A 14,784-nucleotide genomic window follows, 5' to 3' on the forward strand; every position below is an offset into this window, starting at 1 on the left:
ATCTATACAGAAAAGTATCTAGTGATTGATTGACTCAGTAAATCGTCCTGAATGCTTATGAATCAAGATTTTAATGAAAACTCTCAAATGAAACACCATAGAGTATACTGAGCACATTTTAGTTCTGTGGCTAGATAATCCCATACACACCTCTGTGTATTTTCAGGTACACAGCACAGACCAGTTTCATCTTCGCAGGTCTGCTGCCAGATGAAAAATAAGTTCTTGTAACTGTGGCTTTTGCAGTTTCAGTTGCCAGAGTTGCTTGACTGAGATGAGTTTCAGTTTTTTATTTTTCCTTCGGGGGCGGAAACGCATTGGGAGCAAAGGTTCAGTTCAGCTAAATCACGTGTCAGGCGGTATACCAGGATTACACTTCTTTCTAGGATTACATTGAGAACCAAGTACTTTTTAGGATTGCCTTGAGAGCTAAGTAATTTAAATGAAGCTTTTGTTTTGAATGTGTTAGCTGACTTCTTGACAAATCTCAAGCTCTGAGCTGCATGGAAGTTGACAGTTTCTTTGGCTGAGAGAAATGGCTCTGGGTTTTGAAGCTATCCAATCAGTCACTTACTGAAGTTAATACAATTGGTTTCCTTAGTTGGGTATCACATCAGTGTGTGCTGCTCTGATGCTGCAGTCAGATGTGCATTGCTTTAGGCTGCTGGGCATCCCAGGTGTCAGCTGTGAGGCACATTTCGACCCGAGGCCTTTCCATACCCTCAGGTCTGCCGTAAATTAGGGAATTTCTTTGCCTAAATTAATAAGTAGATTCTAAAAATTACCTAAAAGGAATGCTTTTAAAGCAGGGTAATTTTAGGAGAAAGCAGTAAAATAATTCTGAGGTAACGTCAGGGCTTTGTGTATACTTTGCATTGAGTGAAGAGGTACAAACAAAATAGAATAAATCTTACAGTGATCAGTTTGAGCCAACTTTGAAAAGGGTATTTATGATAATAGTAAAAAGATAGGAGAGAGGGACACAGTGTACCTTATAGTCTGTTTTTTTTACCTTAATTTCAGTCGATCATTTGACTCCAGTGCCTTTGGTTGTCTTGTGGTGATAAAAAAGTGCCGCAAAGTGGTAATGGCGTTTTCAAGGAGGAAGCAACATTGCTACTAGGGTGAGCTGACCTAGCTGTTGTATGTATTATACACAGTATTCAGAGGGGAGTTTTAAAAGCCTATGTGGCTTATTGTAAATCTTACAGAAAATATTTTCTGTGTGCTTAAAGCAGGTATATCTGAGTTACACGATTGTGTGACAAATACCTGGTGGGGACATACTATGTGGGCAAGAACTTAAAGTGTTCTTCCTCAATAAAAATAGTACCAAAAGTACACCCTAGAACGGTTGATAATACTAGTAACTATTACAATCAAGTAAATGGTATAGTATATAAATCCTAAGTAAGAATATTTAGGTCTTTGATTTTAGAATGTAAAGTGTTCATTACTCATGTATTTTTTAATCAAGCGGAGGTTTGCATCAACAAATAGGTGCTCTTAAACATTATATGGAATAATTTTAGACTCACAGAAAACCTGCAAAAATAGTATAGAAAAATTTCTATTTGCTTCCCCTCGCCTCAGCCTCTCGCATAGTGGGGGGACGTGTGTCAGAAAGAGAGAAGAACGTGGGTGTGCAGCTACCAACTGAACTCCAGACTTGGCTCAGGTTTCACCCGTGTTTCCACTAATGTCCCTTTTCTGTTTCAGGGTCCAGCTGAGGATCCTGTATTTCTTTTCGTCACCATGTGTCCCAAGTCTTCCTCTGTTTTGTGGCAGTCTGCCCTTGTTTGGGCGTTTTTGAGGGATATTGGGTAGACACTTTGTAGACTGTCCCTCAGTGTGAGTGTGGCTCCTCCCTGGTGACGGTAATAGTGATCATTTGGTGAAAGTGGCAGCTGCCAGGTTGCTCCGTGTCCTCCTTTCTGTATACAGGGGTGGGTGAAAGTAGGTTTACAGTTGTAATGCAAATACATAATACAGCAATTAATAAATACTGATGCCAAAATAAACTCTGTGGTTCTGGTACTCACAGGTATCAACCCCCTTTTGCCCACCCCTGTGTATTTTATTCCCTAGGGACTCCCCACATACAAGGGCTGGGTGGGGTGAGAATTAAGCTTTACCTCCTGGAGTGGGGACTGTCAACATATTTGCAATTCTGTAAGGATTTGTCCCTTCCCGTTTGTTGATTGATTCAATTAATTATGGCAATATAAACTTGTCAATATTAATTTTTGTTGGGTTATTATCCAGAACTGTCATTTATTTTGTTGCTGAAATGTTCCAGATTTGGCCACTGGGAGTCCTTGCAAGTTGGCTCTTTTGTCCTTTTGGGCCCCATCTTTTTTTTCTTCGAACTACTTCCCATTTTCTCTTGGTACAAGACTCTGTGTTTTCCCCGCCCTAAGCCTGGGCTCAGCATTTCTCTAAGGAACCCTAGTTCCTTTTCTTAGAGAATGGCATGGGGGGGACTTCCAGTCAAGATGGCGGATTAGGTAAATGCTGTGCTTGCCTTTTTTCACAACCACATCAGAACTACAACTAGATTATAAACCTCCATCAGTGAGAACCACATGAAAACTAGTCGAACAGAAATCCTGTAACTAAGGATATGAAGAAGAACCCATGTTGAGATGGGTAGGAGGGACAGAGAAGTGGAACAGGCAGGCCCCACAGCCATGGTGGGACAGTTAAGAATCAGTAGGGATGTCTTGGCTGTGGTGGTCCCACCAAGGAACAAGGAGTCCCAGCCCTGCATGAGGCTCCCCAGCCCAGGGCTTCAGTGTTGGGAAGAGGGTTCCTTGTAACTCTGGCTGTGAAAACCAGCAGGGATTATGTCCCAGTGAGGAGGAGAGCTTCTGGAGACCTAGGCAGTTCTTTTAAGGGGTCACACTTGGACTCAGCTGCTCAGAAACTCACTTGCTCTAACCCCCAGCATAGGGGCAGCAACTCAGAACCATGGACAGACGAGGAGGAACTAAACCAACTAGCTTTAGGGCGAGGGCTGGAGGGGCAGCTTTCTCCCAGACGGAACCTCTAGCAGAGGCCATTGTCCCCGTATTGAAGCTTCCTCCCATCCAGCCTGCCAGTGAGAGGCCAGTGCCAAATCTGAGCTTTCCAATAACGAGCTATCAGAAAGAGAATTTGAGGAAACAATCCCATGTAAAATTGCATCAGAAAGAGTAAAATACCTGGGAATAAATTCTACTAACGAGGTAAAAGACCTGTAGTCAGAAAATATTAAGACATTGAAGAATTGGAAGAGGAAACAAATAAATCAAAGAGTATACCATGCTCATGGATAGAAAGAATTAGCATTGTTAAAATGTCTATGCTACATAAAGCAAGCTATAGATTTCATGGCATCTGTCACAGAACTAAAACAAATAATCTTCACAGAGCTAAAACAAATAAACAAATAAATTTACATGAAACCACAAAAGACCCCAAATAGCCAAAGCAATTTTGAGAAAGAGTAATAAAGTTGGAAGTATCATGCTACCTGATTTCAAACTATACCACAAGGCTGTAGTAATGAAAACAGCGTGGTACTGGCATCAAAAAAATAGACACATAGATCAATGGAACAGAAAAGAGAGCCTAGAAATAAACCCATGCCTATATGATGTTGGGAAAACTGGGTCACTTTCTTACACCATATACCAGAATAAACTCAAATGGATTAAAGACTTAAATGTAAGACCTGAAACCATAAAACTCCCAGAAGAAAACTCTTTGACATCAGTCTTAGAATGTTTTTTGAATATGTCTCCTTGGGTAAGGGAAACAAAAGAATAAATAAATAAATGGGACTATATCAAACTAGAAAGGTTTTGTACAGCTGAGGAAACAATCAACAAAATGAAAGGATGACCCACTGAGTGGAAGATATTTGTCAAGGATACATCCTATAAGGGGTTAATGTCCAAAAAAATAAGGATATTACAACTTACCACCAAACAAACAATTCGATTAAAAAATGGGCAGAGGACCTGAGCAGATATTTCTCCTACAGATGGCCAATAGACATATAGAAAGAAGCTCAGCATCCCTAGTCATCAGGAAAATGCAACTTAAAACCACAATGAGGTATCACCTCACACTTGTCAGAATGGCTGTCATCAATATATCAACAAACAAGAGTTAGAGAGGCAGTGGAGAACTGGAACTCTCACACACTTTCAGTGGGATTGTAAATTGGTGCAGCCACTAGGGAAGAGTACGGCATTCCTCCGAAAAGTACTGCCATGTGACCCAGCAACCCCACTGCTGGATGTTAACCAAAGAAATCCAAAACACTAACTGAAAAGATATATGCACCCCTATGTTTATTGCAGTGTTATTTACAACAACCAAGAGACAGAAGCAACCTAAGTGTCTGTCCATAGATGAATGGATAGGAAAGAGGTGGTACATAAGAGTTTATACAGTGGAACATTGCTGAGCCATAAAAAGAATGAAACTTTGCCATTTGAAACAGTATGGATGGATGTAGAGGCTATTATGCTAAGTGAAATAAGTCAGAGAAAGATACATTCCACATTATTTCACTTAAAGGTGGAATCTAAGAAGTAAATGAACAGGCAGTACGGAAACAAGTTCAGACACGGAGACCAGACCGATGGTTGCCAGCTGGGAGGGGCTGAGGGGTTGGGTGTAAAAGGTGCAGGGATCCGGGGGTACACACTGGCAGTTACCTGCAGCATAGGGAGTCTAGTCAGTAAGTGTAGTAACCGTGTGTGGTGGTGCGGGCGCTGGGCTTATCAGTGATCACTTCGTAAATAATACAAATGTCTAATCACTGTGTTGGACACCTGAAACTGATGTTGTATGCCAGGCGAAAATTTAAAATAAATAAAAGTAAAAATTACTATATTAACTAATACAATGCAAATTAAAGTTTTGGAATATTGAAACAAAAAAACCCGAAAGCAATAATGAAAGCAACACCAACTACTAGAAAACAATAGTGGAAACTAAGATCTGGGCTGTGATTATGGTCCGTATCACTCTCCTCTGGCTGCTTGTACCGTGAATGGCGTGGTTTCAGTAACACGTAGTTACTGTGAAACGGGTCTCATTAGGCTCAAATCAGGGCGTGGGCAGGACTGGATTCTTTCTCTGTGTGTTAATAGAATCCATTTCCTTGACTCTCCCAGCTTCAAATGGATGCCCAAGTTCTTTGGCTCTTGGCTCCCCTCCTCCATCTTAAAAACCAGCCAGGACTAGTTGAGTCCTTCTCACGTGACCTCTCTCTGACACCGAGTCTTTCTCAGCCTCCCTCTTCCACATTTAAGGACCCTTGTGATTACGTTGGGCCTATCAGCATAATGTCTGTATCTTAAATTTAGCTGCTTTGCCTTGCGACGTATTATTCCAAGGTATAGGGATTAGGTATGTAGACATCTGCTTACCACTTGCTAGTAGGCATCAACCCTCTTGGGATACAGAGGTGGTAACACACTTAATTTAGGGGTCAGTTTCACAACAGGGGCAGAGGTATCTCAGATGGCAGTGTGTCAGGAAAGTGATTCCACGGCAAATCTCACATGGGATGAGACATCGGTTTTGGCCCCGTAATGTTGTGAACCTCAGAACTGTGATCACAACCAAGAAGCCTCATCTCGTCAACCAGAACCCACCAATAAACAGGCATTTCTTCAGCGTGAAGCAAGACTTTGCCATACATACCTGCAGACAGTAGAATCTCTTGGAGTGTAGTGATGTTTGCCTTAAGGGTGGTTTTATCCATTTTTCTCCATTCTTTGGCTTTTCAGATTTGAAATTACAGTTAGAATTAAGTTTACTGAGAATATTACTTAATTGCCTGCTCATATTTTACACTTCAATTTCTGTCTTGCATTCTCAGCAGACACATCTGAAACCTAATGACAGGAGGCATCCTGTCCAGGCTGTGCAGGAAGAGTTAACGAAATTGATTGTCTGCCTCCTCGCATTGTTTAAAAGCCAGAGCCTTCGTGGAAGTTAATCATCTTAGGAGAAGGCTGTAGAGCACATTCTTAATCTAGAATAGAGTTCAGAAAAGATAGAATTTTCCTGACTTTGTGTAGCATTTAGTTCTCCGGCAGAGGTTGAAATTCTGAGAAATGTCATTACTTATTCTAGATTTATTTATGTAACTATTTTTTTAAAGTTTATTTATTTTTAGATCAAGGGGAAGGCAGGGAGAAAGAGAGGGGAAAAACATGGATATGGGAAGGAAACAATGATCAAGTAGCCTCTCGAGTGCCCCCAATTGAGTCCGTAACTGAGGCATGTGCCCCAACTGGAAATTGAACCAGTGATGCTTTGGTTTGCAGGATGATGCCCAACCCACTGAGCCGCACCAGTCAGGGCTATTTGGGTGATTACTGTTGTATATACTCACTAAGTACAGTGTTTGATCACGATTGTTGTGATACAAGTTTATATAAAATTTGTATCCATTAATGTTATCACTCGTTCTCCTTTAGTGGAGGCCTGACCGTAGCGTTTCCTTGGTTGCATCCGCACCCAGTATTCAGGATTGAAAATACATTGGAGAGAACTGCTTGTCTGTGTCTTCCACTCTGGTTTTTGTTTCTGGTGTTGTATTCATAGTCCCATAGTACAGTAGATACGACAATGAATTAATCTGTGTGGACAACAGTGATAAATCAGATTAATCTGCCCTTGAAGTTCAGCTTGTACAACATTAGGTAAGTAGTGCAGATATTTTTATGATTCCCTTAACTACATCTCTCTCCATGATAATGAAAAAGGATAAAAATAGTTTACTTTTTATTGAGAAAGAACGAATGTTAGAAATATACTCAAGTAAATAGGTTTGCCTTTTTTCTACAGCCACCACTAGAACTTGATAAGAAAGAATTAAAGCCAAGGCAAACCAGGGTCTAAAATTATGGAATAGATTTGAGCAGTGGAGTTTGCTCAGGGATTGCTCCTGTCTGCTTTGAGACGGCAGTGCCGATAACGTCAGTGGGGTTTCAGAAAGAAGACAGTGGTAGCAGCACCGTGCCAGCATGCGCAGAACCTGTCTTTATCAGCCTGCCAGATGCCCAGCCCTTGTCTGAGAAATTGAGATGATAAACAGAATGTCCGCCGGTGGAAAAGTATGAAAGCAAAAAGTTACACAGCCTAGTTTCAGGTGACACGATCACTTGCACTGTCATTTGTCAGTTCACAGACATATGAAATAAATGTCACAAGAATAAAACGTGCTTTGATAGTGAAATGGGGGAAACCTCACAAGGTGTTCCAGTGACTTTTATGAAAGGGAGAAAAATGTTTAAGCTAAAAGCAGTCAACAATTCAAAAGCACGAGGATGCATAAGAGGAACGTGACAAGGCAGAGGCACGAAGGGGAAGGACCGTCATGTTGTCACAGGGGAGGCCCCAGAGGCCGACAGGTGCAGCCATTGAGCTGCCCTTTCTGAGATCTCTGAGGCCCACGGACCAGAACGCAGCAAAGTTGGATGGTGCCCCGCACAGGTGTCACCTCGGCCCCTCCTGCAGGGGAGCAAGGGACATCCGCTCCTGGACTGGAACAGCGTTCTGCCTGCCAGGGCTGTTCCGTGTGGAACATCCTTTACAGACGTGAAGACAGTTCAGAACTAGCGTTTTAGGAAAAGGCACCACTTTAAAGATAGCCTGGTACTAAAAAATGCGAAGTATAGCCTCTGAGGAGTTCTCTGAGGGAAATCTAAATTATGTTTAACTAGGAAGTACCCTCTAAGCAAGAATATATCACAGAGAGCATGTTTAGTACACTGCGTAAAACATCAGCCTTGGAGCCTGGCTGCCCACATGTGAAACCTGGCTTCGCTATCTGCTAGTCCTTTGAATCTCAGTGTGCCTTGGCTTCCTCATCCATAAACTAGGGATAATAATTTTACCTAATTCATAAGCTTGTCTTGAGAACCAGTTGAATTAAAGAAATATGCTTAGAACAGTACTAGACACATAGTAATCATTCAATAAACATTTTAATTATATTTGTGATAACTTTCATTATTATTTATTCATAAATTCTGGCTGCCATGAAAGAGAACCAGTTGTAAATATTGAAAACTGAGGATATGATTGCCGAAATAATCTCAGTTGGCAGGCCATACTCAGTGAGGACCGGATTAGTGGGCGGGCCAGTCAGGACGAGGGATTTTTTCTGGACATGTTGTAAAGTGAAAGGAGGTGGGAAGTATGAGAGAACAGACCCAGGAGTTTGACAGCTAACTAACGAAAGCTGGCATCTAACAGACGGAAAGGCTGGGAGAATGAAGGGGAGAAAACTACATTAAAGAATGGGAGGAATACTCCCAGTGTTAAAGACGCGGGTGGGAACGGCACACCCACTGCTGAACAGAACTGATGAAGTTCCACACCGACACTCGTGCAACTCCCTAACACCAGGCGTCGTTGAAGCTTCCCGAGGGAGGAATTAAGTTATCGACATAAATCAGTCTCATGTCAGACTTCTTCTATGAGCCGTATTAGATGATAGGAAACTGGGAAAATAGCTTTGAAATCCTGAGGGGAGATGACTTGGAATCCCTAATTCCGTTTTTAGCTCTAGTGGCCTCCACGAGTGAGAACCAATACATTTCGGAAATGCAGAGACAAACATTTTGAAAGAGATTCCTTCAGGAGGACTAACAGGAGAGCGTAGGATACAAGAAATGCCGATAAGCAAAGAAGCCAACACACTCAGGGTTGAGTCTAAATAGTTAAAAATTGTTCTGTGAAGCATAAGGAATGTGTTAGTAATAATAACAGCAGCAACTTTGAGGAATTATTGGATATTTCTGTAAATCTCTGAAGAGGGACAGAGGAAAGCAGACGTCTTTGTTTGGGGTTGGCGGACTTTTCGGTGGTAACAGGCTGGGGCTTTGCGGGCAGTGCTGTCCCCTTGCGCCTGTCCCCTCTGCCGCCGCAGCATGGAAGCAGCCGTAGATGATACACATACGCAAATGAGTGTGGCTAAGTTTTCATCAGACTTTGTCTGTGAACAATAAAACTTGATTTCACATAACTTTCACATAGTTCAAAATATTCACCTTAATTTGTGGGCCAAAGAAACTGAGTGGATAATGTGGTGGATTTGGTTTGTGCTTTGCTGGCCTCTGCACCACAGAACAAAGGAAGGGGGTAAAGAAAATGTCATTTGAACGAAACACAGAAGGGGAGAAAGGTGGCCAAAAACCATAAAGAAGTCTAACAAATAGGAAACAAAAAAAGTCAGTAAAAGAAAAAGAAACAGTTCTAGTAAAATGAATGGACTAAACTTTTTCGCTAAAGTCAGACTCTCAGATGGGACATATTGTAGATAATACTAGGATACCAGGTCATTCCATAGCTGCATGGTAGGACTGTGCTTCTTAAAACGTGGTCTGTGTAACAGCGCCAGTTAGCAAACTGTTACAAGTCCACCGTAAGTACAGAACTAGAGTAGCTGGAAACTTCTGTAGTATTGTGACACTGTCACAACTTCCTGTGTCATCGTCTTTCTGATAATTTATTGTAGCTTACAGGACTGTCAGTCAGTAATAGTTTGAGAATTTAAAACAACTCGTGTGAGAAGCACTCTCAGAATACAACTCAGATATTAAAAAATAGATCTATATTTATAGACATGTTAAATGGAAAAAAGCAAATAATAGAACAGTGTAATGGTATGATTCATTGTATTTTTTAAAAACCGCCAATCATGTATGTAACAGATTTTGAAATATGGAACAATTCACATCCAGTTGTTAACCAGGATTACAAAAGAGAGATGATGTTGGTGTGTTGGGGTTGAAGGGCAGGGAGATAAGAGAGTGCTTCCGTGTTCTAGTCCATACACTTCACCGCACTGTTTTCACCTACGGTGCAGTGTAATGTCTTACTTAAATTAATAACCTCTGGGTCTTTTCAATAAGTGGTATTGTCAATTGAATATCCATGTGGAAAACAAGGACCTTTACCTACCTTACACAATATACAGAAATTAATTTGAGATGATCATAAACCAAAATGCGAAAGCTAAAACAGTAAAGCTCCTAGGAGAATACCTGGGGTAATGTCTTTATGAATTTGAAGTGGACAAAGATTTCTTAAATGGAATACGAAAAGGACCAAGCACAATGGAAAAGATTTATATATTGGGTTTCATTAATACCGAGTGTTAGGTTCATAACAAGATACCATTAAGGGAAAGAAAATGCAAGCTACAGGTTGAAGAAGATATTTAATATGTTCAATATATGTGAAACCTAAAATTACCTATTTCCTGTGTATGTATGTGTCTCATGAAGAACTTTGTATCCTACAAGGTAATAAAAGACAGTTCCATTAAAAATGGGCAAAAAGTTTGAAGAAGCACTTCAAAAAGAAGATAGTCAGATGGCCAATTTGCAATGGAAATGGTCTCAACATCATTAATCATAAGGGAAATGCAAATGAAAACTTCTGAACCTGGATCAGAATGGCTAAAACTAACAGGACTCATAAGACCTAGTGTTGGTGAGGCTACCAGAAGAGCAATTAGAAGTCTCATACATTGCTGGTGGGAGTGTCAGTGAGTAGAGTTACTTTGGGAAATGTGTCGTCTGCCAAAGCTGGAAATTTTATGATGCAGTAGCTAGCTCTACTCCTGAGTATTCACTCTATACAATTGAATGCTTGTGGTCAGCAAGAGTGCTATGAGAATGTCTGTATAAACTCTGTTCTTCATATGTCAGAATCTTTCCATCAAGAGTATAAGTTGTAATATATTCATGTATTTAACTACCACAAAGCAATGCAGAGGAGGAAATACTGCTACACATAACATAATGTGGATGAATCTCATCGACACAATATTGAACCAAAGACAAAAGAATATCTGCTGCGTGATTTCACTTTTGTGATTTATGGGGAAAGAGGAGAATAATGGTTTCCTGTGCTGGGGTGGGGTGGCATTGATTGGCAGAGGGCACATAAGAGCATTCTGGGATGCCAGAAAGGTTCTAATCTGGATGGCGGCCACATAGATACATGTAACAATTTATTAAGCTCTGCACCTACACACTTAGTATACGTGTTGTTTATTGTCACACCTCAGTGAAAATGTAAAAAGGAACCCAAAGCCAGCCAACCTATTCTCTGTCCTCTGATTTGAAAACTGTCATTATCTTATACCAAATTTCTCACATATTCAAGGGCCTTCTTCTAGGTCTTGCCTTCTTTTTTAGGTGTCTCTTTTTGCAGATATACTGTTCTGAATTGATCATTGTTGCTTTGTATACATTTAGTGAATACCTTTAATAGTGTGAATCTTTTCCTACTATTCTTCTCTAAAATTATCTTGGCCATTCTCACCTCTTTGTTATTACAGACAATCTTTAGGATCAACTAGCCAAATTCTCACACACCCTCATGCCACTGGAATTCGATTGTAATTACATGAAACTAGTAAATTATAAATTTGGAGGTCATTGGCATGTGGGTTGAGTTCAGAACCCCTGTACATCCCAGTTTCTGCCCGGTTCTGTAGTTGTCTTCATGTGATGTGTGCAGGTTTTGGGTTTTTTACATTTTTATTTTGCTATTGTGAATGGAATCTTTGTTACATTTTTAGGTTTCTTGATACAGTATCCTTTGTATTATTGGAACTTCTTAATCATAATACTAGTCACTATTATTTATTGAGTACTCTGTGCTAAATAATCTTTCTTACTTCATGTAATAGTGTCAGGTAAATACTGTTACAACATTAGGCTAATTTTTACATTTGGGGTCAGTGAGGGACAAAGACTTCGGGCTGAACAGCTGGCTTCTGGTGGGGTCGTGACTCCAACCCAGGCAACCTCACGCCAGAGCTGCCCTGCCTGCAAACACTGCACTGTTGGCCTGGGTGTCCGAGGATGGGGGAGAGCCGTGCAGGATGGTTGGTGTGGGGTCAGGTCCAGTGCTGATAGATGTGACTGGCAGACGGTGGGTGAGCAGTGAGAGTGGATGCATAACAGCAACACCTATACTAAAGTGGATTTTTTGGTATATGCTTATTTATATTTGTAGGAATCTGTATTCTAGTTTGAACTTATTCAAACCAAATAAAGTTCTGTAGTTTTCTAATCACTCAGAGATGATTTGATAATTTTATGTATTTTCAGATGCTGCTATATTCACAGAATGCTGATAGCTCTTGTTTTAGTTGCGTTGTCTGTAAGAAACAATTGCTCACCCCCGTGAGCTGAAATAGTGGGAGATCGTTGTAAAGACACACTGGGTATTTAGGGGGATGGACTCTGAGCAACGTGTAAGAGGTGGTTCCACAGACTGGCCGGTGCTTGTGGAGACTAAAACTGTCTTTTGTTCGCAGTCAAAAGCAGCGTTAGGCACCTCAGCTGCAAGATTGTTTTTTTAAGCTTTTTACTACAGTGTACTATCTCTGTCTCGCCTCAGCTGCTGCTGTCTCTGTTACATGCTTTTTCGTCTGTCCATTTGCATTTATATAAATTGCCAACTTGATGTCTCCATGATCCCAGGTAGAATTTCTGAGAACATTTAATTGGCTAAGATAGTTACTGTGTTTGGGCCATGCATTTCACGCCCCGTAGACTATGGACTAGACTGCTGATTGGCTGACTTAAGACAGGTGTTCACTGCAGCAGTTCTGGTCATTTCTGGCCAGGGAGGGATGGCTGCTTGGATAAAACATGGCTCTCTTAGGGACTACCTCTTTGGAGACAAGATTGATTTGCCCTAGAGAAAGGGAATGCGGTCACAGCCTATACTCTGGCTAACATGTTTATAGCCACTGCACGTTTTCCCTTTTAAATAAAATCTAAAGAAGTGGCTAGAATTGAAAATAGCATTTGGATTTATAGTGGAATAGTACAGAAAGGAAATAGTAAAACATGCTCAACTGTTCTCACTGGAGAACAGTCCTTTGCTTACTGCTTTATAAGCCTGACAACACATAGTCTTCTGTCTCTTACAGGTAGCTTGGTTAAAGTGCCTGTTTAATTGGGATTGTAAAAACGTCAGATGAGTTATTGGTAAATGTTAGGGAATTTTTTTTTATTTTTTTAAAAAGATTTTTATTTATTTATTTTTAGAGAGAGGGGAAGGGAGAGAAACATCAGTGTGTGGTCGCCTCTCATGCACCCCCAACTGGCAACCTAGCAGGGAACCCAGGCATGTGCCCTGCCTGGGAATCGAATCAGTGACCCTTTGGTTCACAGGCTGGTCCTCAATCCACTGAGCCACAGAAGCCAGGGCTCTTTGATATTTTAATAGCTAGACTTGGCTTGAAAGAGGCTTTTGAGAATTTTGTAAACCCCAGAATTTAGCAAACTCCTTTAAGAATATTCTCTGGTATATTGCTTTTAACCCAAGATCAGGGCTACTTTAAGCTATATTATGAGATTTTTATTATGATGGTAAATCATTCATAGTAAAATGAAAACACTAAAATGTTGTATTCAATAATAGGATATTGGAGTAAAACTGTGTGTAAATACTTGTTAAATTGATCCTAGGTTGGGCCATGCAGGCTGCTGCCTATATCTTCATTCACAGGAAATGGAAGGATGACAAGAGCCACTTTGAAGACATGATCGATTACTTCTGTGACATCCGTGAACCACTTCAACTCCTCATATTCCCAGAAGGGACTGATCTCACGGGTAAGGTAACCTGGGTTTGGATCACAGAATTCTTAAAAATGAAGGAGCTCAGAAATCATCTAGTCTAAACTTATTTCTTAGATGAAGTTACTGAATACTAACAAGATTAATGTCCCACTCCCAAGGACACTCAGTTAATCAGTAGCACATTAGTTACTGATTAACTGGTCACTCAGTTACTGATTGACTGGTCGTTAGTTACTGATTAACTGGTCACTCAGTTCATCAGAACCCAGTAGCACATTGGATTCTGGAGACCAGAACCCAACACTCCTGGTCTCCAACCCACAAAATCTATGCTGGGCAACCCTGAGAGATCATTACTTTTTTTTTTTTTTGCTTGCCATCCTAGACCTTTGTATTTTGAGTCTCAGTATGTATGTTAATTATCAGCTTTCTGAAAATTTGTGTGGAACCACAAAAGCTCTGAATAGCCAAAGCAATTTTGAGAAAGAAGAACCTTCTCTCTGTACTTTATATTTTCTGATTTCTTCCCAGGTACATATTCACCTATTAGACCTGTTTTCCTCAATTTCTTCCTTATTAGAAAAGCACCGGATAGCCTCATTTATTATTGATTTAAGTTAATATATTGCCTTTCTCCTGGTATTTTAAAGCCTTATCTTTATTATAAGCAAGACAGGCTCTGTCCTTTCTCAAGAATACTAGCCATAATTAAGTTGTGGAGGAGACAGAGAAGGACACAGGATTTTCGACCTCCCAAGATATTAAACTGTCATGGTTTGCCGTGCGTAATGTGCTGTGGGGGAGCTTTGCCCACAGAGCCCCCCCCCTCTGCCACAGATGAGAATATGTCTTCCAAGACATGATGTGCTTGGGGAGGAAAGGTGGCTGAACTATATCAGAGGAGAAGGGCCAGGAGCCTGTTCCTCAGTGGGCTTTGATTGGGTTCAGTTTGCACAGGAATGCAGGTAAAGCTCATCAATCATTGTCAGGCAGTAATGATCAAACCAGGTCCATCAGATAACATACCAAGAATTACCAGGGCTTATTCTGAGTCAGGGTCAATTAGCTAAAGGGCTATAAAACTTTGGGAAACAAACTCCTTTCCTGCTTGGACCCTTATCAGAAAATTGAGGGCATTCTTAGCAAAGCAGGTTTC

At 40.8% G+C, this 14,784-nt stretch overlaps 1 protein-coding gene across 6 annotated transcripts in view; it reads left to right on the plus strand.

Annotated features, from left to right (window-relative positions):
- The window catches only part of LCLAT1 (lysocardiolipin acyltransferase 1), a 156,422-nt gene that overhangs the window by 75,965 nt on the left and 65,673 nt on the right, over positions 1–14,784 (plus strand). For all 6 annotated transcript variants that reach the window (XM_037146602.2, XM_037146601.2, XM_053667194.1 and 3 more), the window contains one exon: positions 13,515–13,661. In XM_037146602.2, coding sequence (XP_037002497.2) covers positions 13,515–13,661 — 147 coding nt within the window. The remainder of the gene's footprint in view (positions 1–13,514; positions 13,662–14,784) is intronic.

Source organism: Artibeus jamaicensis, unplaced genomic scaffold (genome assembly GCF_021234435.1).
Source record: "Artibeus jamaicensis isolate MK-2021 breed Jamaican fruit bat unplaced genomic scaffold, CSHL_Jam_final contig_465, whole genome shotgun sequence".
In the NCBI taxonomy this organism is placed as follows: domain Eukaryota; kingdom Metazoa; phylum Chordata; class Mammalia; order Chiroptera; family Phyllostomidae; genus Artibeus; species Artibeus jamaicensis.